General features: G+C 41.3%; 1 protein-coding gene across 2 annotated transcripts in view; it reads left to right on the top strand.

The window, feature by feature from the left end:
* CSPG4 (chondroitin sulfate proteoglycan 4) overlaps nucleotides 1–23,839 on the top strand; it is a 183,569-nt gene that overhangs the window by 104,887 nt on the left and 54,843 nt on the right. For both annotated transcript variants that reach the window (XM_073619044.1, XM_073619043.1), the window contains exons 3-5: nucleotides 770–4,339; nucleotides 8,739–9,203; nucleotides 10,834–11,010. In XM_073619044.1, coding sequence (XP_073475145.1) covers nucleotides 770–4,339; nucleotides 8,739–9,203; nucleotides 10,834–11,010 — 4,212 coding nt within the window. The remainder of the gene's footprint in view (nucleotides 1–769; nucleotides 4,340–8,738; nucleotides 9,204–10,833; nucleotides 11,011–23,839) is intronic.

Raw genomic sequence — 23,839 nt, 5'->3', positions numbered from 1 at the left:
TTTAAATTATTTGTCTGGATGAAGTTGGTCCAAACAAATTATTTCCTTCACTAACACATGCAGCAGTTGTCAGCACTGTATAAACTGTATGTAGCCTTAGCTACATACAAGTATACAGTGCTGTGTTCCAGTAGCAGGATGGGGACTTTCCGTCCCGCTCCCAAAACAAAATCAAGTTGGACTAAGAGCTACTCAGAGCTACCCCTCTCTGTCCCTGCACTGAGGGCAGGACAAGAGTTCTTGGGAGTAGTGTGTTTATGGGAAAGGGGGGCGGTGCATAGTAATTAGCTGTGATGCAGCCTGGTGCTGGATACTGCTGCAGCTTTTATAACCTGGCTGGTTGCTAGGGGGGAGGCAAAGCTGCAAATGAATGTGCACTTAGTGCACATTGTGGGAAAATACCCCAGCCCTTAATATGTGACTGCTAGAGGTCCTAGACAGGGGCCAGCTGCTGACAGGTTTTTTTTGCAGGTGAGGGCTGAGGGGGTGCGGAGGTCAGAGCTGAGAAGGGGGTGAAGAAGGACGTGGATGGGGGAGGCAGAGGGTACTTACCTTTGTCTCCCCCATTCAGTCTTTATCAGCCTTTTGCTGCTCTAGTCTCTGTTTTCCTTGCATGACAAAGCTGCCTGTTCATGTTAGTGTGATACTAGGGTTAGCCAAAGGTAGGATCTGGTCACACATTCTTTTGTATTGCTAGTCAATTAAAAAATATCTGTGCAAATTACATACATACTTAAATGTTTGCAACATCTTTTATATTTTCTCACAGGCTCACTTGGAAAGAGGTGAAGGAGAATCCATTCTGTATTCCCCGACATGGATGGCTTTAAAAAGCAAGGAGACATACCAATTAAATTTGATTATTTCAGAGTCCCAGATGTCTTTAACACTAAACAACTTTACCAGCATCATGGATCTTCCTTGGTCCTCACAAAAGTTGAATCTTGACCTTGGCATCTTTCTAGGTGGAACTGGTACAAGCAACATTCCATATCATTTGCAGGACATTCCTACTTTTCATGGATGCATCTTGGAAGCCAGATTTGACAACATTGACTTGCTTTCCAGTTCCAATCCTCAAGCAGAGCTCAATGGACAATGGGAAGATTGCCAAACCAATTCTCTTTCTAACTCAGCTGAATCCTTTGGATTTTTTGGGCCACGTTCATACATCATATTCCCTAATTGGGATATGAAATCACAAGGATCAATTCGTCTTACTTTGGAAACATCGAGACCAGGGCGTGCCCCACTAATCTACCAGTCTGGACCACAAAAATCCTATTTATACTTTGAAATTGCTGGTGGTCACTTACAGGGTACACTATATACAGGACGGTCTGCAGTGAAAATTCAAAATATGGTTTATGTAAGTGACAGCCAGCCACATGATGTCCAAGTTTCCATAGATAAATCTAAAATGCAGCTTATTGTGGATACAACCTCCTCCCAGGTCTCTCTTAATAACCTTGGACAAATGTTAGAGTTGCATGGCAATCTTTACCTTGGGGGCATAGATGAGATCTCATTGGCTAAAATAAGGGAAGGTCCTCTTGGTCGACTCTTCATAGATGATATGGAATACAGATCTTTTTCTGGCTGTGTCTCAGATTTAAAAATAAATTCCATGAAGAAAGGGCTTGGTGATGCTTTGGGTAGCAGAGATATTACAGATGGTTGTGATGAGTATGATGACTATGTTGATTATGAAGAGGTCACTACTTCATCTTCTTCCCCTGCCACCACTGCAGTGTCCACAGTTATTAGCAATATTTTTGATATTTGCAAGATGGAGCCCAGTAGTAATAAACTGACTTCACTTCTTAACCCAAAGCCATTGTTAGTGACAAGAGGGGGATTTTCCATTCTGGAATGGAGACATTTCCACCCCACAATTGACCTAAGAAAATCTGGCATTCGCCAGTCTCAGTTTCTTTTCAGTATAATAAATGACACTCAAAAAGGACATTTGGTACTTGACATACCTGGTGCTGAATCTAGGCGCAAATTTACACTATTAGATGTTGCCAATCATAGGATAAAATATGTTCACGATGGAACACAGTCACTTGAAGACCACCTGATTTTGGAGGTTTCGTTGGCTAGTAGTGTAAACATTCCAGAATGCTTGAGGAAGGCTCAGCGTTACAACCTTACAATAAACATATCCCCTTCAACAGCTATACCATCTATTGAATTTCCTAAAGGTAATATGTTAGGAATTTTAAAAAGAGGTAGAAAATTGCTAACAGGGGATATCATCAAGATCAATGACCCTGATACACCATGTGATCTGCTCAATGTTTATATTATGGGGAGTTCAAAAGAAGGACATGTTGAATTTCAAAACAAGCCTGGAAAAGCCATTCAAGAATTTTCTTGCAAGGACTTAGAAGAAGGCCAAGTGGTATTTATCCATAAGTCTGGACAACAGGCACAGCTAACACTACAGGCTACTGATGGAACAACAAGAAGCTCTTTGGCATATGCAAGCTTTATAGTATTGGAGCCGCAAAAGAACATGACATCAAAAGCAGTGGTGGTATCAGAGGGATCATCTGCACTGATCACTCCCTCCAATCTTCCTATATTAACAAATTTAGATAAACTGGGAATGGAAGCCATGTATAACCTAATTGAGAACCCCAGGTTAGGAGTTATACAAAAACTGGTGGCTGGGGAGGAATGGAAAGCCACAGACACTTTTAGGCAGAGTGACTTAGATAAATCAAGAGTCAGGTACCTCAGCACAATTTCAGATATTAGGGGGGATGAAATGAGTGAAAATTTGAAAATTCAGTTCAAATTGGGAACACAGGAAATGGGTAATCAGACATTGCAGGTCAAGGTAAAGCGGTCCGGTATTCAAATGATGAGGATGATCCCTTTAAAGCTTGGAAAAACACGGGAAATGAATCTCTCAGATAAGAACTTACAGGTTGACACAACTATGCAAGATCATGAAGTGGCATTATTCACTTATTTAATTGTTCAATCTCCTAAGAAGGGTAATCTACAGTTTCATGGTACGCGTCTTATTGAAGGGTCACGATTTTCCCAGGAAGACCTAGTGAATGGGCACATCAGTTACACGGCTACAGTACGTAACACAAAAGATACTGAAGACCAGTTTCAGTTCCAGATCTTATTTAATGGCAAGGCGTCTCCAGTGTACACATACAAGATTCTGATTGGTGCAGATCCAGATGCCCCGCAGCTTGTTAATCAAATATTACATGTGCTGGAAGGAGGGGAGGAGGCAATAACCTCAGATCACCTTTTTCTAAAAAGTGGCAGTAATGTTGATTTTTTTTATGAAGTAATTGATGGGCCTCAACATGGAACACTAATAAGGAAGGGAAGTTTACAGTCTGGCGATCTTCTAGAAGAAGGAATATCAGAATTTACCAATGATGACATTCTTGATGGTTTAATTTTTTACCAGCATGATGGTTCTGAAACTACTGAAGATGATATACCATTTGTAGCCTCACGGCAGCAAGATGGTAGTGCCTCTGATACAAGTGGAGAAGAAGAGTTTGAAGACCAGGAAGTGATGAGAGGTGTATTTCGGGTCTCAATTCAACCTGTAAATGACAACCCACCTTTTCAAATAGTGCAAAAGGTTTTCACTGTAGTCCGTGATGGGCAGAAATTGCTAACTACAAATGATATTGCATTTTTAGATCCAGACTCAGGATCAACCGATTCACAAATAGTGCTAGTTCGATATGGAGTTCCCTTTGGAAGAATTGTTTTTGTGGATAACCCATCACTTGTTGTTGTCAGATTCACACAGGAGGACCTCCGAAAACACAGAATTCTGTTTATTCATAGTGGACCAGACCAGGGTTCTATACAGTTGAGATTGTCTGACGGGCTTCATCATCTTACCACTATTTTGGAAGTCCAAGCATCTGAACCCTACATTCATATTTCTAATATCACCACTCTAAATGTGCTTCCTGGTGGCAAAGAGACATTGTCTGCTACAAATCTTAAACTGGAGACCAACTTAGATCTACGTTCAGAAGATGAAATTAAATACTATATCAGCACTAAACCAAGATGGGGAGAAGTTTTAAAACAGGGGCAGCCCACAGATTCTTTTTCACAACTAGAACTGGCAGATGGACTTGTAGTTTATCAACACAATAAAGAAGGAAGTAACAGGGATCATTTCCGGATTTCTGTTGAAGCTAATCAGGTGGTGGCTGTGGGTGACATCAAGGTGCAAGTGCTCACCGATTCTCTACCTGTGACTCTGAATGTGAACCATAATGAGAAGGTGTATGTCTTTCAGGGGGAATCTGCAAAGATTAGTAAGGAGTATCTCATGGTGAGTTTTGAAAATAGTTTTCTTCATTTTTTTTAAACTGGATATGTATTCTCAGTGCTGCCAATTAGGTTATAGCAAATATAAAGCAGCAAACCTGAAGCTAAATTGATAATGGCCCATTCTATAGGTCAAACGTCCTTCTCCATTAGAGAAACTTGACCTTTTTGTAGTTATATATGTAATTAATTGAAAGGTTCATTTTCATCAATACCCTACTATGAAAAAAAAATCTGTTTATTCATAAATTGCAAATTCTGTCTTTCTACTGTATACAGTACTTTGAAAAAGTATTCATACCCCTTGAAATTTTTCCACATTTTGTCATGTTAAAACCAAAAACGTAAATGTATTTTATTGGGATTTTATGTGATAGACCAACACAAAGTGGCACATAATTGTGAAGTGGCAGGAAAATTAATTTATATTTTACAAAAATATATATGAAAAGAGTGGCGTGCATTTGTATTCAGCCCCCCTGAGTCAATACTTTGTAGAACCACCTTTTCACTGCAATTACAGCGACGGATGTTGGCTCAAACTTGTCTTGCATACACACGGTCACACAAAGTTGTCGGAAAATCCAATCATTCTGAACGCGGTGACGTAAAACACGTATGTCGGGACTATAAACGGGGCAGTAGCCAATAGCTTTAGTCTCTTAATTTATTCTGAGCATGCATGGCTCTTTGTGCGTCGGATTTGTGTACACACGATCGGAATTTCCGACAACGGATTTTGTTGTTGTAAAATTTTATAGCAAGCTCTCAAACTTTGTGTGTTGGAAATTCCTATGGAAAATGTGTGATGGAGCCTACACACGGTCGGAATTTTGGACAACAGGGTCCTATCACACATTTTCCATTGGAAAATCCTATCGTGTGTACAGGACATAACAGGTTTTCCTCTAAGATTGCCCTGTATTTGGCTCCATACATATTCCCATCAACTCTGACCAACTTCAATGTCCCTGCTGAAGAAAAGCATCCCCACCACATGATGCTGCCACCACCATGTTTCACAGTGGAGATGGTGTGTTCAGGGTGATGTACATTGTTACTTTTCTGCTACACATAGCGTTTTGCTTTTAGGCCAAAAAGTTCAATTTTGGTCTCATCTGACCAGAGCACCTTCTTCCACATGTTTGCTGTGTCCCCCACATGGCTTCTAGCAAACTGCAAACCGGACTTCTTATGGCTTTTTTTCAACAATGGCTTTCTTCTTGCCACTCTTCCATAACGGTCCAAATTTGTGGAGTGCACGACTAATAGTTGTCCTGTGGACAGATTCTCCCACCTGAGCTGTGGATCCCTGCAGCTCCTGCAGAGTTATCATGGGCCTCTTGGCTGCTTCTCTGATTAATGCTCTCTCTGCCCGGCCTGTCAGTTTAGGTGGACAGCCATGTCTTGGTAGGTTTGCAGTTGTGCCATACTATTTCCATTTTCAGATGATGGTTTGAACAGTACTCCGTGAGATGTTCAAAGCTTGGGATATTTTTTTATAACCCAACCCTGCTTTAAGCTTCTCCACAACTTTATCCCTGACCTGTCAGGTGTGTTCCTTGGCCTTCACGATGCTGTTTGTTCACTAAGGTTCTCTAACAAACCTCTGAGGGCTTCACAGAACAGCTGTATTTATATTGAGATTAAATTACACACAGGTGGACTCTATTTACTAATTAGGTGATTCTGAAGGCAATTGGTTCCACTAGATTTTAGTTAGGGGTATCAGAGTAAAGGGGGCTGAATACAAATGCACACCACACTTTTCAGATATTTATTTATAAAAAAAAATTTGAAAGCCATTTATAATTTTTCTTCCACTTCACAGTTATGTGCCACTTTGTGTTGGTCTATCACATAAAATCCCAATAAAATACTTTTACATTTTTGTCTGTAACATGACAAAATTCCAAAAATTTCAAGGGGTATGAATACATTTTCAAGGCACTGTATAATTTGGAAACACAAATATAGGGGTTGATTTACTAAAGGCAAAAAGACTGTGCAATTTGGAAAGTGCAGTTGCTCCAGAGTTTAGTAAATGAGCAGAAGCTCTGCTGACTTTAATCAACCAATCATGTGCAAGCAAAAATGCTGTTTTTTTATTTTCCTTGCATGTGATTGGGTATTCTTTGCAAAGTGAAGCCTTACCTCATTTACTAAGCTCTGGAGCAACTGCACTTGCAGAGTGCAATTGCACTTTCCGAGGTGCACAGTCTATTGGCCTTTAGTAAATCAACCCCATAGTGTCTTCCAAGTTACAAAATTGCTAAAACCAGACACAAAACATTTTCTACCTAAAGCCCTCAAAAACTCCTCTTACATATGGTCTTAAAATATTAGTGGTAACCCAACCTAACTAATTTCAGTAAAATTATCCTAAACCACACAGATATTACTTTTTTCTATAGGTAAAAAATAGATTACTATTTAAGATACACTATCTTTTTTCCAGTGAACTTCCATACAAGTGGGCTAGGATGTAAAGAATAGATCTAACATCTGCTTTTCTTTCCCCACATCTTCTCTTTATTCTACTCTACATAACATTGGGGCTCATTGCTTGAATATTATTAAAGCTTAGTGCACACAAGGGGAACAAATTATTCTCAGTTATTATCTATGTGGGCACCCACTAGGATAAAAGTCAGTCTTACTTTGGAAAAAAACTGGCATATTATACATTGCTTCTTATATAGTCTTGTTATTATTTTTTTTCAAGATTTCATCCTGTACGTTTGTATTAGACATGTGCGATTAGTTTCAATTAGTTTCCAATTTGTACGAATTTTCAGAAATTCGTACATTCGTGAGGATCCGAAATACGAATTTTTATGTATACGAATTTTGTACGAAATTTAGTTTACGAACTTTGGATCCAAATTCCGTTACAACAGAATCTGACAAAATAAGAATGTTCATTAATTACGATTATCCGTTATGATGAAGTTAAAAACCCCAGGAAGTCAGCACAGCACAGGGATTGTGGGAGTCCCTCATAATGATAAATTCATCATAATGAACATTCGTAATTGTTACGAAAAGTTAACGAACCTAAAAGTTAAAAACCCAGGAAGTCAGCACAGCACAGGGATGGTGGGAGCCCCTCATAATGGGCACAGCGGGTGTACACTCAGACCCGGGAACTCAGCACAGGGATGGTGGGAGCCCCTCATAATGGACACAGTAGGTGTACAGATTCGGGAACTCAGCACAGGGATGGTGGGAGCCCCTCATAATGGGCACAGCGGGTGTACACTCAGACCCGGGAACTCAGCACAGGGATGGTGGGAACCCCTCATAATGGACACAGCGGGTGTACAGACCCGGGAACTCAGCACAGAGATGGTGGAAACACCTCATAATGGGCACAGCGAGTGTACAGACCTGGGAACTCAGCACAGGGATGGTGGGAACCCCTCATAAGGGGTACAGCGGGTGTACACTCAGACCCGGGAACTCGGCACAGGGATGGTAGGAACCCCTCATAATGGACACAGCGGGTGTACAGACCTAGGAACTCAGCACAAGGATGATGGGAACCCCTCATAATGGGCACAGCAGGTGTACAGACCCGGGAACGCAGCACAGGGATGGTGGGAGCCCCTCATAATGGGCACAGCAGGTGTACAGACCTGGTAACTCAGCACAGGGATGGTGGGAACCCCCCATAATGGGCACAGCGGGTGTACGCTCAGACCCAGGAACTCAGCACAGGGATGGTGGGAACCCCTCCTAATGATAAATTCATCATAATGAACATTCGTAATTGTTACGAAAATTTAACGAACGTAAAAGTTAAAAACCCAGGAAGTCAGCACAACACAGGGATGGTGGGATCCCCTCATAATGATAAATTCATCATAACGAACATTCGTAATTGTTACGAAAAGTTAACGAACCTAACGAAAATTCGTATTTAGTACAAATCCAAATTTAATTTCAGATACGAATTATGAAATACGAATTAATACTAATACGAAACGGAACAGAACGAAACAAATTTGTTGACGCCGCACATGTCTTGTTTGTATAGTATAATAGAAATTCAATATTATTGCATTTAAAGGTAAATTCACTTCTGGATGGAATTTTGTCTACCCAAACAGAACTTTAGGTGCTGAGATTCTGAGATTAGAAGCTTCCCTGTTGCTGCCTTTACCACACTTTCTGATTCACATAGATTAGTGTAGTTTCAAGTATGGTTGCAATAGCTGCACTATTATGGCTTCAATGATCCTAAGTATATAGCCGCATAGACCTACTGGCTGAATTCTCCATGCCCTCCATTGTCATATGTGAACACTGCCTACTACTGCATCTACAATTTTTATGTGGAATGAAAATGATTTGATGTCAGTGACTAAACTTACAATTGTAAATGACACTGTAATTTACAGGTCTCTGCAGAAGGCGTATTCCCACACAAGATTGCATATAGTCTGACAGATCCCCCATCTTTTGGATATTTGGTCTCTAGCAGTGGGGAGCTGTCTTCTGATGGGTCACCAAGTTTGGACTCTGTACAGACTTTCACCCAGGAGGACATTAACAAAGGAAAGATCCTGTATTTACATTCAGCCTCAGAAATGCTCCCTGATCGCATGATACTAGAGGTTTCTGCAGGAGACACAACTCAAGAGATTGTTGTCCTTCTAGAAATTCTGCCTATCTATATACCAGTGGAAGCTGATGATATGACGGTTGAGGAGGGTGGGAAAACAGTTCTCCCTAGCAGCATACTACAGATTCACAGTGATTACTATCTCGGTCTCCACCTTGAACTTCTAGTGCTGGATGAACCAATAAATGGACGTCTTACTGACACACAGGGACAAGATCTAAGAAGCTTTAGCTGGAATGAGGTGAGTTTTAAATAAATATTTAAATCAATACGCATTCAGTAATATTTTATGCTTAAAATGTGTATCAGATTGTAACTATAGTTGTTTTTTTTTTTGTTTTGGAAAAGTAGGGAATAATTAAACCTCCTTTATTGTAGTGCCAGAGACACAACAGGAAGTAAGAGAAAATCTCTCCAAAGTAGGGAGACATCCCCTCACCAGAGCAGCTGTTGTAAAGTTTCACCTCACCTCCTGTTTTTTTGTAAATTCTTTATGTAATTTTAAATCTTTATGTAATTTAAAATGTTGTATTTCACATCGTTTTCTGTCTCAGTGACAATGGTCATTGGTCACCAGAACTCAAAGAGAGGGTAAATCCTCCTAGTTGGGAGACAGCTGTTAGCAGGGGCTTGATTCATCTCCAGCAACGGTTATGCTGGCCAAGGGCCACTTCCCACTGTCCTCCTGCAACAGGGATTAGATAGATTACCATCTACCTATAGCATGGAGGAACTCCACCATCTTGGTTACTCACATGCTCCTGGCCTGAGGCCCTCCTTAAGAAGATAACAGTTATTCACATGATCAGCCATTTCAAAGTTTTATTGTCAACATGAATATGAGTGCACAGTGACTTCCAATACACAAATATGCCTCTTCCACCCGACACCAGCAATACTGTACAGTCTAAACTCAGCTTTAAAGCAGGGATGTCGATCCACACTTCCAGTTCCCTACTGGGCCTACCCCTAATAGCACACTTCATTTGGGCTGTAACCTCACATGGTAGTATTCTGTGGAATACCTTTTCTCATCAACCTCTATCCTAAAGTTCTTCCGGGTCCAGATTACAAAGAAGAGGCTAGCACCACCCACAGAGGGGTTTCCCTAAAAGGGGTACTAACTCCTGCTTACACAGCAATAAAAACCTGATAAGGGTTCTAAATCCTTCATCACTTTACCTAAATACAAAAAATAAATATGTTGGCTACAGATACACTTTAAAGCATGCGCGTTACATATGATTATGGGCATTAAAGTGAGCTTTTTACACATTTTGAAAGTTATTTTGGAAATATTAATAGCTTTTTCAGCAAATGTAATATACAATGGGAAGAAAAAATTGTGATATACTTTCCATGGTGCAGATGTGTTTTTTTTTTAGCATACATATACATATATACATATAGCGTCTAAAAACACAGATTACTGCTTCAAAAAATTCTGCATGTTGTATTTTTTTTTAAATGTTCCTGCATTGCAGTTCATAGATGTGAATGGGCTTCATAGAAATGACCTGTTTTATATCAAGGTTCTAGAAAAGCTGATGGTGTATGATGGTGTCATTTACTGCTCAGCTCATTGGCTTCCTGCTTTTGCCAGCAGTTCTTACCTTGCTGCAAAACTGGGAGTGATCATGTGATAGCAGACGATAATAATGCATGTGTCAGTTTTGCACTAAAAGGGTACAAGTTTGTAATGGCATTTGCTATAATGTTTGCAAAATATATGTGACCTGGAGAACATTGGGTTTTTCTTAGCAAAAGTGTGGTTTTCAGTTTAACATATTGGCGGTAGATGCATAAAAAAAGCCTTGTCTTTGTATGCTTTTGAAATATGCGCATAAATGACAGTACATATTTTTTCCTAGTTAAATCAAGGACAAGTGCTGTATGAGCACAATGGCAGTGAAACCAAGAATGACAACTTCACAGTTATAGTCAATGCTGCAGATGTAAATCGCCAGAGCCAGTCAATAACTATCAATGTGACCGTGAAAGCTGTAAATGATGAGAAGCCACGCCTGATCACAAACACTGGCATGAAGGTAATACGTTGCAGAATACATACTGTTGCAATTATATTATTTACTATAAATTGATTATACATTGATCTTGTGATAAAACAGCCAAACAGGAGTAAAGCCAGCTTTACACATTTGTGTTGCAGGTATGCGCCGCATAATGAGCACACAGTAATGCGCAATCGGCAGTGCAGTGCTTTTTAGTGCCGTTCATTTTGAACGGCACCCCAACTAACCTTGCCAAACACACTTAAACACAGAAGCATTGCACCACACCACCATACCACCACACACAGATAAGACCCATCTGTGCACTGAACTGCATTACAAAAAAAAAAAATCTGATCTGGTCCCAGTTTTAGTTATGTTGTGGTGTGCTGACAGCCCATTCAAAATGAATGGCCTGTCTATATTATCAAAAGTATTGCGATGCTTGCCTTTACACACATACACACACATGAACTTTAATGGCATCCCAGTCTTAGTTCCTAGGGTTCAATATTGAGTTGACCCACCCTTTTCAGCTATAACAGCTTCAACCAGTCAACTTCCTCCCCCCTAAACTCGCTCATCCATGTCTTTATGGACCTTGTTGGTGCACTGGTGCGCAGTCATGTTGGAACAGGAAGGGGCCATCTCCAAATCGTTCACAATGTCTTGGTATACTGATGTTTTAAGAGTTCCCTTCACTGGATCTCAGGGGCCAAGCCTAACCACTGAAAAACAACCCCATACCATAATCCCCCCTCCACCAAATGATTTGGACCAGTGCACAAAGCAAGGTCCATAGAGACATGGATGAGCGAGTTTGGGGTGGAGGAACTTGACTGGCCTGCACAGAGTCCTGACCTCAACCCGATAGAACACCTTTGGGATAAATTAGAGCTGAGACTGTAAGCCAGGCCTTTTTATCCAACCTCAGTGCCTGACCTCACAAATGCACTTGTGGAAGAATGGTCAAACATTCCCATAGACACACTACTAAACCTTGTGGACAGCCTTCCCAGAAGATTTGAAGCTGTTATAGCTGCAAAGGGTGGGCCAACTCAATATTGAACCCTACAGACTAATGCCCTGTACACACGATCGGACATTCCAACAACAAAATCCATCAGATTTTTTTCGACAGATGTTGGCTCAAACTTGTCTTGCATACACACGGTCACACAAAGTTGGTCGGAAATTCCGAACGTCAAGAATGCGGTGACATACAACACGTACGACGAGCCAAGAAAAATGAAGTTCAATAGCCAGTGTGACTCTTCTGCTAGATTCTGAGCATGTGTGGCACTTTGTGTGTCGGAATTGTCTACACACGATCGGAATTTACGTGAAAGGATTTTGTTATCGGAAAATTTTAGATCCAGCTGTCAAACTTTGTGTGTCGGAAATTCCAATGGAAAAAGTCAGATGAAGCCTACACACGGTCGGAATTTCCGACAACAAGCTCCGATCGCACATTTTATGTGAGAAAGTCCAATTGTGTGTACAGGGCATTAGACTGGGATGCTATTAAAGTTCATGTGCGTGTAAAGGCAGGTGTCCCAATACTTTTGGTGATACAGTGTGTGTATATATATATATAATCAGACAGAGGGTAGCTTTAACTTTAGTTAACAGGTGCAAAGTAAATTGCAAAGGGTATGCATACAGTGAAGAATAATGTTAAACCAATTAAGCTGTACAAACAGGAGCTCATTGAAGAAATGTCTCTGTGACTCAGTGAGAACACTAGGTGGTAATACAGCATGGTCTCTATAAGGCTCTGGAGCCACATATACTAGATAATGACCACTACTTCAGTAAACAGTAGAAAACATAAACAGCTATTTGCACCTAGCCTCTAAGTCATCTTCTCTTACAGTAAAGTATAGGGTAGAAAGGAAAACAGCTGGAGGGATCTCAGGGCTGGCACCACAGGCAGGTGGCTGGAGATGCAGGGCCACCCCGCTTGAAGTGTCGTACTCTGGTAGCAATTGGGGCAGAGTAGAAGCTTCTTGTTACTGGGCTCCTGCTTGGCTGCCTAACAAAGGAGGACTGTACATCTGACTTTGCAAATTACATGCCCATCCACCTCTGCTTTTGAGCTGCAGTGGTGGGGGGGAAACAAGGAACTTATATTCCCTGAGCATTGTCCAGGAGCCCAGGGGTTTGTGGAAATCCAGGGGTTTCTAGGAAACCAAAGGATTCTGAGAAAAATAGTGAGAGAAGCCGGCGTCTGCATCTGAGCTAATCCACACAGCAGACTATTTTTTAGATCTTCCTGTCCACACCTATCCATCAAAAAGAGCAGTAAAACAGAAGGGTTTACCCACAGAGATTGATTCCATACATTAGAGCAAGATCAACATTCAGGTTCCTGACTAATTGATCACACCAGATGGCTGCACAGACTAATTCACATTTACATAGTTACATAGTAGGTGAGGTTGAAAAAAGACACAAGTTCATCAAGTCCAACCTGTGTGTGAATATATGTCAGTATTACATTGTATATCCCTGTATGTTGTGGTCGTTCAGGTGCTTATCTAATAGTTTTTTGAAACTATTGATGCTCCCCGCTGAGACCACTGCCTGTGGAAGGGAATTCCAGATTCTTGCCGCTCTTACAGTAAAGAACCCTCTACGTAGTTTAAGGTTAAACCTCTTTTCTTTTAATTTTAATGAGTGGCCACGTGTCTTGTTAAACTCTCTTCTGAAAAAAAGTTTTATCCCTATCATGGGGTCTCCAGTATGGTATTTGTAAACTGAAATCAAGTGTCTCTCCCTAGAGAGAATAAGTTCAGTGCTCGCAACCTTTCCTCATAACTTCTACATTCACATCTTGAATGCTACATTTGCAGCTTTGTCTGACACAGCCCTGGCCTGAACACTGATCCACATGGTGTCCACTTTAATTTCTTTTGGCCCCTTTTACACAGGCTGTCCAATCAGGTCCACCTGTCAGTTTTTCAGGCAGAACTGATCGGACACTGCATTGTCCTCTATGGAGCAGCAGATGTCAGCGGACACATGTCCCCTGCCGCCTAGAGTGGCCACCTCATCCCTTTAAAACTGAACACATATGAATTACACAGGTTCTGTGGCTGATTAAGGTGGTAATTAAACTCACGTGGTGCTTTATCTGCATTTAATTAGCCTCGCAAGCTGTGTGATTCATATGTGTTTGGGTTTAAAGGGATTAGGTGGCAACCCTACTGCCGCCATCAATTTCGATCCTGTCTGCCAAAAGCAGACAGATGGTGGTCCTATGTTCTATCCATCTGGCGGATCGGATGGCATCACATGAAAACGGACAGGTGGTCCGTTTCTATCTGATTGCCCTATAGAGGAGGGTGGGGCTGTGTCCGCTCTGAATAGCGGAGCAGACACGGACCTGTCATCCGCTTGCTCAGCGGGGATCAGGGAAGAGCAAGTGGATTCCGCATAGTGATAGAGCCCGTGTGAAAGGCGCCTTAGATATGTCCTTTTTTACATTTAGGCACCCTATTAAATGCTCTCCACCTATCGCTTACTGAATTTTCAGTGTTTGTTCAAGCTGACCAACTACATCAGTGATGCCCATGTGCTAATCCCTAGTCTACCTTCAGAATAACAAATGCTTACATGTACATATTTTTACTTAAAAGAGAACTATATGCAAACATTTTTTTTTTCATTTTGGATAGAGTAGGGGAGGGTTATAACTAGCCAAAACAAGAAGTGAGAGGAAATCTCTGCAAATTCGGCAATCTCTTGCTCCCCTAGGTCACCAAAACTAGTGTCCCCATTGAAGGATTACTATTCTATTCTATTCTATTACTTTTCTGGGGACAAACCAAAATTTGGGATATTTTTTTCACGTTTTTCACGTTCAATGATAATGGTAAACAGGACAAATAGAGAGGGTGAATCTCTCAGCAATAAAAACTGACAGGTGTTCTAATCCATCTCCACTCTATCCAAAAGTAAAAAAAAGTTATACCTCAAGCAAAACATTTTAGTTTTTATTATTTATTGCCAGGTGCATTCTCATTGGGAAAATTTCTGTCCCAGTGACATCAGGACAAGTAAGGAGAAGTTGCAGGTGTCACTAAGATTGAAATACACAAAGAGCAATAACAACCTTGTAGAAATTCTAACCTTTAGCCACTTTTTAAAATAATAGTTTTTGTTGCCATTTCTGTACTCATCAGAGAGAGATTTCTGTGCTCTATCTGACACTAATTACTTGGTAAAGAAGAAGAGAAAATCTCCACAATGGGAACAAATGGACAGGGATGTAAAAAACAGAAGTTCTAACCCTTCAACCCCTGCACCTAAAGGAAACTTTTGTTTTAAGCTGAGGTTTAAATTGACATAAATACTCCCTAGTACACTTCTATCTATCTTGTATTAAAACTCAACTTGTTCATCGACTTGTTTGGATAAATCTACCCCAGTAAAGAGAAATTTTTCTTTATTTGAAACTGACTACTAGCATTTTGCCTATTATGCTTTGAAAATTATTCGGCTTTCTAAAAATATACCACTTTTACATTTTGCTACATTTCTTATGCCCTGTACACACGGTCGGATTTTCCAACGGAAAATGTGCGATCGGAGCTTGTTGTCGGAAATTCCGACCGTGTGTGGGGTCCATCGGACTTTTTACATCGGAATTTCCGACATACAAAGTTTGAGAGCAGGCTATAAAATTTTCCGACAACAAAATCCATTCGCGTAAATTCCGACCGTGTGTGGACAATTCTGATGTACAAAGTGCCACGCATGCTCAGAATAAATTCCGAGATGGAACTGCTCGGTCTGGTAAAATTAGCGTTCGTAATTGATCTAGCACTTTCGTCACGCTGCAATGTTTTAAATTGTTTAATGCAGCGCACTCTCTTTTTGTTTATAATGCTAGAAGAATGAAGTTGTTTTGCTGCTCATATTCACACAGACTTCTCACAAACTTCTTTCTTTATTATTTATCGTGATTTCATGAATATAATATTTGGATTAGTCACATCTCCCGAAAAGATTTTTTTTTTTGTTTTTAGATTTTTTTTTTTTTTTTTTTTTTTTAGTTTTTTAAATCCTGATCTCCTGTTATTTTTTTAATTAATTTTTTTTTAACTTCAGAATAGTTTTGGGTGTGTTTTGTGTGCCAAGTTACCACAGCACGATCATTATCTTGTATTATTTAATCTCAAGGAGATTGGTTGTTGTTGGTGTCTGTTGTAAATTTCACATTGTAGTTTTGAAATTTACCTGCCTCCTCACAAACAAACTGTCCCTTTTGAAGGAATAGGCGGGTATTATTAAAAAAAATTTATTAAGGGGTCCTAACCAAATAAAGAGGGAGGCAACGCTGGAGAAACAGCAGAAATTGGCGAAGCCTTTGGCCCCCAGGGCACACATCAGCTATTTTAATGCAAAATTGGTGGCCTGAGGAGTCCATATATAAGGGAGTACAATCTGGTCCAGAAGTTCAAGAGATCATGAACAGCAGCAGATGACATACATTTCCCCAGGCTGTGGTCATACAAGAGCCTACATCTTTTGTCAGACCAGACTGAACCCAGGCCATCACTTTCTTGTCTTCCTTCCACTCTTCCTTCCACGCTGTGTCTGTGGTGTTGGAGTTGTGGCAGGAGGAGGAGGATGTAACTCACACAGGTGGGTATTGGGTGTGATTTCGCCCCTCACCCCCTTAGGTAATGTTTTATAAAGGATTTCCTTACACATGAGGCGTTGGCCCTCCTCCATGTCCTGCAGTTTGGTGGCAGCCATGCAGGCAAAGGCCTTTTCGTGAGTGGGGGTGGCTCTGAGGGATGCAGAAGCCTCCTGAATCAGCCTGAGTGCTGAATCCTCCACGTTACTCCCCTTCCTAGGTCTTTTGTTTGGAAGGCGGAGGGGAGGAACCTGGAATTCTGTGAGGCTCCTACTGGGCCCGGCCACCTCCTAGCTGCCACTTACCCCTGCTTCTTCCTGGCTGCCACTAACCCCCGCCTCCTCCTGGCTGCCACATTCCACAGCCTCCTCCTGGCTGCCACATTCCACAGCCTCCTCCTGGCTGAGGTCTTCCTGTGTATGAAAAAGGGACATAGTTTTAGTTTTTTCTTCATCAATCACACACAATTTTCATCTCATGACTGTTGCAAATTGAATGTTAACAAATATAAAAGACTATCATTCTGAGCCCAGCATTTTTCATTCTTGTCCCAATTATGTTTGCCCACTACTGTCTATTGATATGTAAAACACTTTATTAAATCAGCAATTAGTGATCAATAATAAAATCTAGTAAACATCATTTATTTATTGACCAGAAATCTGTAGAACAATGCTATACCTGGCTCAAGCTGGGCTCCTCCACTTCTTCCTGGCTGGAAGTCCCAGGTTGGACATCGGAAGCCTCAGCTGGGGTGGAAGATAGGGTGGAAGGAAAAGTGGAAGGAAGGGTTGAGAGAGATTCCCTGACTTCAGTGTGGTCTGACAGAAATCGCAGTCTCTGATAATACCAAAGCCTGGGGACATAAACGTCATCTGCGGCAGCTCCGGATCTCTGGGAATCCTGGACATTCTTGCGCTTCCTAAGATAAGTGCTCCTCAGGCCACCAATTTTGGCTTTTAAATAGGGGATGGTTGCTGTGGGGACCACCGGCTTCACCAACTCCAGCAGTTTCTCCAGCGCTGCCTGCCTCTTTTGTTTATGATTATAATGCGGGTGTTTGACTTGCCACAGACAGGGCAGCTCCCTGTACTTGTCTATGAACAGGGGGAGGAAATTGTGGTCATCGAAGCCATCCATTTTATCTGCAATACACAAGACAAACCCTAATGTCAGGCTAAAGTCTCCTAATCTTGTCCCAATATAGGCCTCAATCTATAAGCAGTATAGGCCCAAGTTTAAATGTTACCTTCGTTGTCACGATCGGCGCTTCCGATACTTATTCCTCCGCTCACAGATCATACTTTCAACGCACACGTGTTATGCTTTATATACACTGCGTATGCGTGAAACTCCGCCCACCCCTGACGTTCTTTCTAGTCTATTCCCCGCCCCTTCTCTTTCGGCGCAGTGGGGGAGAGCACATGGCGAAGACACAACAGGTGCGTGATAATTACAGCAACGAGGAGGAGGAAGTAGGCCCGGAGCCAGAAACATCACGATCCCGGAGGAGAAGATTTAAGGCCTTAAATATGGCCTTTGTAGAGATGGTGGACATATTGAAGAGGGCCGACTATGACGGGAAGTATGGACCTTACCCCAACCCAAATGTTGGAAAGGCCAAGATCATGGCGAAAGTTGTGAAGAGTCTGCACAGGAATTTTGGGGTATGATGATCCAAGGATCAACTGAGGAAGCGGAGGTCGGACCTCAAATTAAGGGAGCACAATCAGTATAGAAGGATCAGGAGAGTGCTGCAAAAAAGTAAGTAGTTGTCCTGTGTTCCTATTCTTTATTTTTATTACGTTCGTGCTTCTCCATTCTCCATGTGCTTTTCTTTACTGTTGTACAGTTTAAAATGGCAACTTTAATGTTCATGGACACATTATTCGTTCGTAGGAAACATTGTTTGTTGGCCACTAAAACACCATGTTTTGTCCAGATGCAATTCAATAAATTTTTTTCTGGCCTACTTCTCTTAAAATAAGTTTGTTGTCTAGATGGGTTTAAACTAGAATGAAATGCAAACTAGATTCTGTGTAAGGAGAGGACACTCAGCAGCTGTTTACACATCTGGATGCTGGAGCACTAGTGTGGGACACAAGAACACCCTTTTTATTAGGGGGCCCACACAGGTGCTCCAGTGTATACTATAGGGGGGTCTCCATCTGTGAAGCTTGTACAAAACAGGTAAGTATTCAAGCTTGACAAAGGACAAAAATATTTCTTCATCTTGGAACTCTGCCAAAAGAGACAGTTGTACCCCACTTCCAAGCAATGTTTCATATTCCTATATTATATTTCTGCCATCAAATATCTGTGCTAAGTATACCTATTTTATTTTACATAGGAGAGAAAAGACTCGGAGGACACCACTCATCAGAGGAGACCAGGGACCCCCCACCTCAGGAAGAAGGGGAAGTCCCCCAAACCCAACCAGAGGAGGAGGAGGGAGACGTTATAAAAATTGTCACCACAACAGGTGAGTGTCTGCGACCACAGGCTCAGGTAAGAGATGAATGCCGGCATATTTATAATACATGGTGTTTTTTGGGTTTTTTTTTGTTTTAGGTGATTGTGATGTTGTTTAAGAGGTATGTAATTTCACAAGTGAAAGTGCCCAGATCCTCATCAGGGAGATAATGGGGTGTAATAGGGATTTAGAAAACATAAAGCAAAACATCAATGATGTTCAAAACAAAATGAAGAACATCATTGATGTTTTAGAGAGAATATAAAACACACAGAAATCCCTAACTTATTTCAGGTTTATTGTTGTTTTTATGACTAATTTTTGACATATTATAGAAAAGCCAAATTTGAAGATGCACACAGTGTGTCAACATGTGCTATCTGCCATCACGGGAGATCAATGTACGCGTTTTGTGGGTGCAACCCCTTCCTCAATAATAAAGTAGCTGAGAGGAAGGGGTTGCACTCACAAAACACGTCCATTGATCCCCCATGATGGCAGCTAGCACATGTTGACATTAGGCAATTTGTGTGCATCTTCAAAATTTGGCTTTTTCAGGGGTGACATCACCCCATCTGCTGAACGCAATATCAAACGCAGTTTATAAATACTCATGTCTGATATTGCCTTCACTTTCTATAAAAGTTGAACTTTGTAAGTTACAGAGTTGTGTTTTTTTTTAAGGTTTAAAACATGCCTTTTTTACCTTAAAAGGCAATTACTACTTATTATTAATGTGACCTAAAAAATTGTTATACAATAAACATGTTGGTTTGTTCAAAAACCCGTTTAGAAACGCACATGTGATTGTGCTTTGATTAAAAGATTGATAATCAACAATGTCTGGCTTCTTATTTCAATGCTCAAAAGCAGTTTTTGGAGTAAAGTTGTTGTTTTCAGTGGCAATGGGTGTTATTTACTAAAGGCAAATCCACTTTGCACTACAAGTGCAGTTTCAGTGCAGTCTCAAGTGCACTTGTAGTGCAAAGTGTATTTTCCTTTAGTAAATAACACCCAACAGTACTTCATAATTTTACACAATCACGCCATTTTCATGGCTCCCCAAATTTCGATCATGGTCAGCTAAAAGAAAGCCAAGCAGTAAATCTAAGCAAATATTTTTTCAGTTTAAAATATATTTTTATTTAAAAAATGTCTCAGACATTGTTTGGCATATCGATAGTCCCCCTACCCGCAAAGTATTCCATGTATCTTATACGGACCTCGCGGGCACTCTGGGGGGGAAGCCAGGAAGGCCAGCTTCAAGCGCCATCAGGGTTGGTTCATTAATATTAATTCCGGCCTCAGGCCCAACTGAGCCAGCATAGCTCCAAGAATTTCTCCTTAAAAAGTTGTGGAGAACACTGCAAGCCAGGATGATGTGATTGAGTTATTGAGTTTATATTCCGCCATGTTTATCAGTGTAAGAAATAGGCGGAACCGGCTGGCCATTATTCCAAACGCATTCTCCACCACTCTTCTGGCTCTGGTAATTAAAAACCCTCTGGTCCAGGGTGAGGGTCCTCATAGGGAATGGCCGCATAAGATGGTCCCCCAGCGCAAACGTTTCATCCGCAACGAAGACGAATGGGAGTCCTTCCGCATTGTCTTCTGGAGGTGGCAAGCCCAAGCTGCCATTCTGGAGACGCCTGTAGAACTCCATCTGGGCGATGACTCCACCATCTGACATCCAGCCATTCTTTCCCACGTCCACATACAGGAACTCGTAAGTAGCCAACACCACCGCCAACATCACAATACTATTGAACCCCTTGTAGTTGTAATAGTATGACCCCGAGTTGGGGGGTGGGACGATGTGGATGTGTTTCCCATCAATTGCCCCGACGCAGTTGGGAAAGTCCCACCGCTGAGCAAAGTGGGAGGCCACAGTCTGCCATTCCTGTGGGTTGGAAGGAAACTGTGGAGTCAAACAAGAAAAAAAATTAATCATTTTGCACATAAACATTGAAAGCAGATTAGACACAGACATTCTTGGCCAACATCAGTATAACATTTATTTTAGGGAGTATTTAAAGACAAAGGTATAAGGTCCACCTATCAGATACCCCCCCCCCCCCCCCCATGGGCCATTTTAAAAATTTTAGGGGGGGGGAGAGATGTTTTGGACAGGTAACCCTCTCCACTTCATTGAGAGATGAATGCCTAAATAATGTGTATTACTTTGGCCAGCCCCTCCTTACTTACACTATTGGCAGCCCACTGGACAGGTAAGAAGTGTCATAATACAAAGATATAAATACACACTGTACACATTTTAGCACATTTTTACATTCTGCTATTACCTATCAAGATAATAATAGGATACAAAAACTTAAAACAGTACCATTTCAAAGTATTCAGGCAGGCCCTTGCACTACATGCTTTGGGGAATTCATACAAAAATCTGACCACAAAAGAGGTAGGTATAGTGTGTATGGGTTTGGCAAAGTCAGCAGATAGAGGATTGGTATCAGCTGACTTAGCATTTGGGGGGGAGGGAGGGTTCCAAATGATTTTGGGACCCCCCAAAAAAACCTCTGGCACTCTGCCTGAATTTAAAGCACAAATAACATTTTTACACATTTTAGGGGTTGTTTAGGGTAAAGCACTACTATGGAGCTGACAAAATACATTGTTAAGTGACTAGACGAGGTGGATATAGGCCCAGGAGAGCATGCTGGGGAGGGTAGTGAAGGCAAATATGCATGAAGGACAAAAAAAACATTTAAAAAAAAAAAACATCATGCATGAGGACAAAGGGGACATTCACACCATATTACAATCATGGTAATTAGGGAATGAGGAAACACATACAATATATTATCAAACATTAAATACAATAAAATGTGATGTTAAAGGATAAAAATCTTACCTTAATATAGTCCTTCTGCAGGACCTGGATGATGGCAGAACAGGTCTCCAGGATAATGATTCCCAGAGCCTGGGGGAGATGCCTGTTGAGAACTTGAGGTTCTGCAGGCTTCTGCCCGTCGCCAAGTACCGCAAAGTGGCAACTAGCCTCTGCTCCGGAGTGATGGCTTGCCTCATGCAGGTATCCTGCCTGCTGATATAAGGGGTCAGCAAAGCCAACAAACGGTGAAAAACGGGGTTCGTCATCCGGAGAAAGTTTCTGAAATCGTTAGGATTATTCTCACGGATCTCACGGAGCAAAGGCATGTGACAGAATTGGTCACGCTGGAGCAACCAATTCTTGGTCCATGAACTCCTCCTCGCCCTGTTCATGGACTGGGCTTGTGTCAAAGTATGAACCCCAACACCAAGCCCCCGCACAGCACGAACTCTACGATGAGTACGTATACGCAAGAAAACGGTCGGCTGGTCAGAACGAAGTAACAGAATGCACTTAAGAACAGCAAGGCCTGTGAAGAGCGACCTGAAAATCAGTAACGAACGTCAAGAACACAATGATAAATCAATGGGAACTCACTGCACGCACTGAAGAACAGATACAAACCCACAAGCACAAACTGAACATCAGAAACACGATCTGAAAACCACGAGTCTGAAAAAGCGCGAATCGTCTCTCACCAAACTTTTACTAACATGAGATTAGCAAAAGGAGCCCAAAGGATGGCGCGCTTGGTATTGAACTGCCCTTTTATAGTCTCGTCGTACGTGGTGTACGTCACCGCGTTCTTGACGTTCGGAAATTTCCGACAACCTTGTGCGACCGTGTGTATGCAAGACAAGTTTGAGCCAACATCCGTCGGAAAAAAACGATGGATTTTGTTGTCGGAATGTCCGATCAATGTCCGACCGTGTGTACAGGGCATTACAATATAATTTGTAATACAGCCTTTTTTTTAGAGTTTAACTTATGCTGTTTGTTAGCATGCCTCCAGAAAAACACCACATTTCATTTTGCTCACAGCTACAAAAAGATACATCGAACAATTTTAAGCCTAAACTATGTAGGAGTAATGACATACAATACGGTCTGATCATACAGATTCAAACCACCTCTGTATGTCATGAAGCAGAATGGAAGCACACTACACCTCACACTTTATTGACAATGTCTCTATATTTATTTCAATACTTAGAAAAATAGAAATGTAGCGGGACATTTTCAACAGTTTCAATTTTTCCCATTTTTTATTATTCTCTTGTTTTTGAGTTTATCTGGGCATTGCCTTATTCCAAATATACAATACATTGCCCTGCCATATTTTTGATCATTGCTTCCTTGAATCTTGACGTCATTGACAGCGAAGCGAATCCGGGGCCATTCAACAAGCAGCTTTTTTTTTTGAGGGAGCTGGGGCTCATGCTGGGGCGATTGGTGGCACAACAGTGACAAGGTGTGCAGTTGTCATGGCCACATACAGTCTTTCCTTTTAGAGCTAGTGACCCAACACTGGCTCTTCCCTCATCATATTAAATGGGGCCCAAATCATATCTCTTGGACTAAAAGCAGAGAACATTTTCAGGGTATCTAGTTGTCATAGACCTGGAAAAAAGAGAGGGCCTAACTGACAGAGTAAACTGTGGAAAATAACTTTTAAAATATTAATTCACATTTTGCTCAGGTGAGTTAAAATTGTTACACAAGAGGGAATTTGGGTACTTTGAGAGTGATATTAGAAACTGAGCATGGGCATTCAAATATGAACAGTTGGAAATGTGTGTTTGCATTCTTAGAAAAAAGTAATCCCAAATTTATATAAGCATTTACCTGAGAGCATTAGAGTAGGACTACAGTAGTGAAACTACAATAGATAATA

Source organism: Aquarana catesbeiana, linkage group LG03 (genome assembly GCF_042186555.1).
Source record: "Aquarana catesbeiana isolate 2022-GZ linkage group LG03, ASM4218655v1, whole genome shotgun sequence".
NCBI classification, from domain to species: domain Eukaryota; kingdom Metazoa; phylum Chordata; class Amphibia; order Anura; family Ranidae; genus Aquarana; species Aquarana catesbeiana.
Note: the sequence above shows the minus strand (reverse complement) of the source record. Positions and strands in the feature narration are given on the sequence as shown.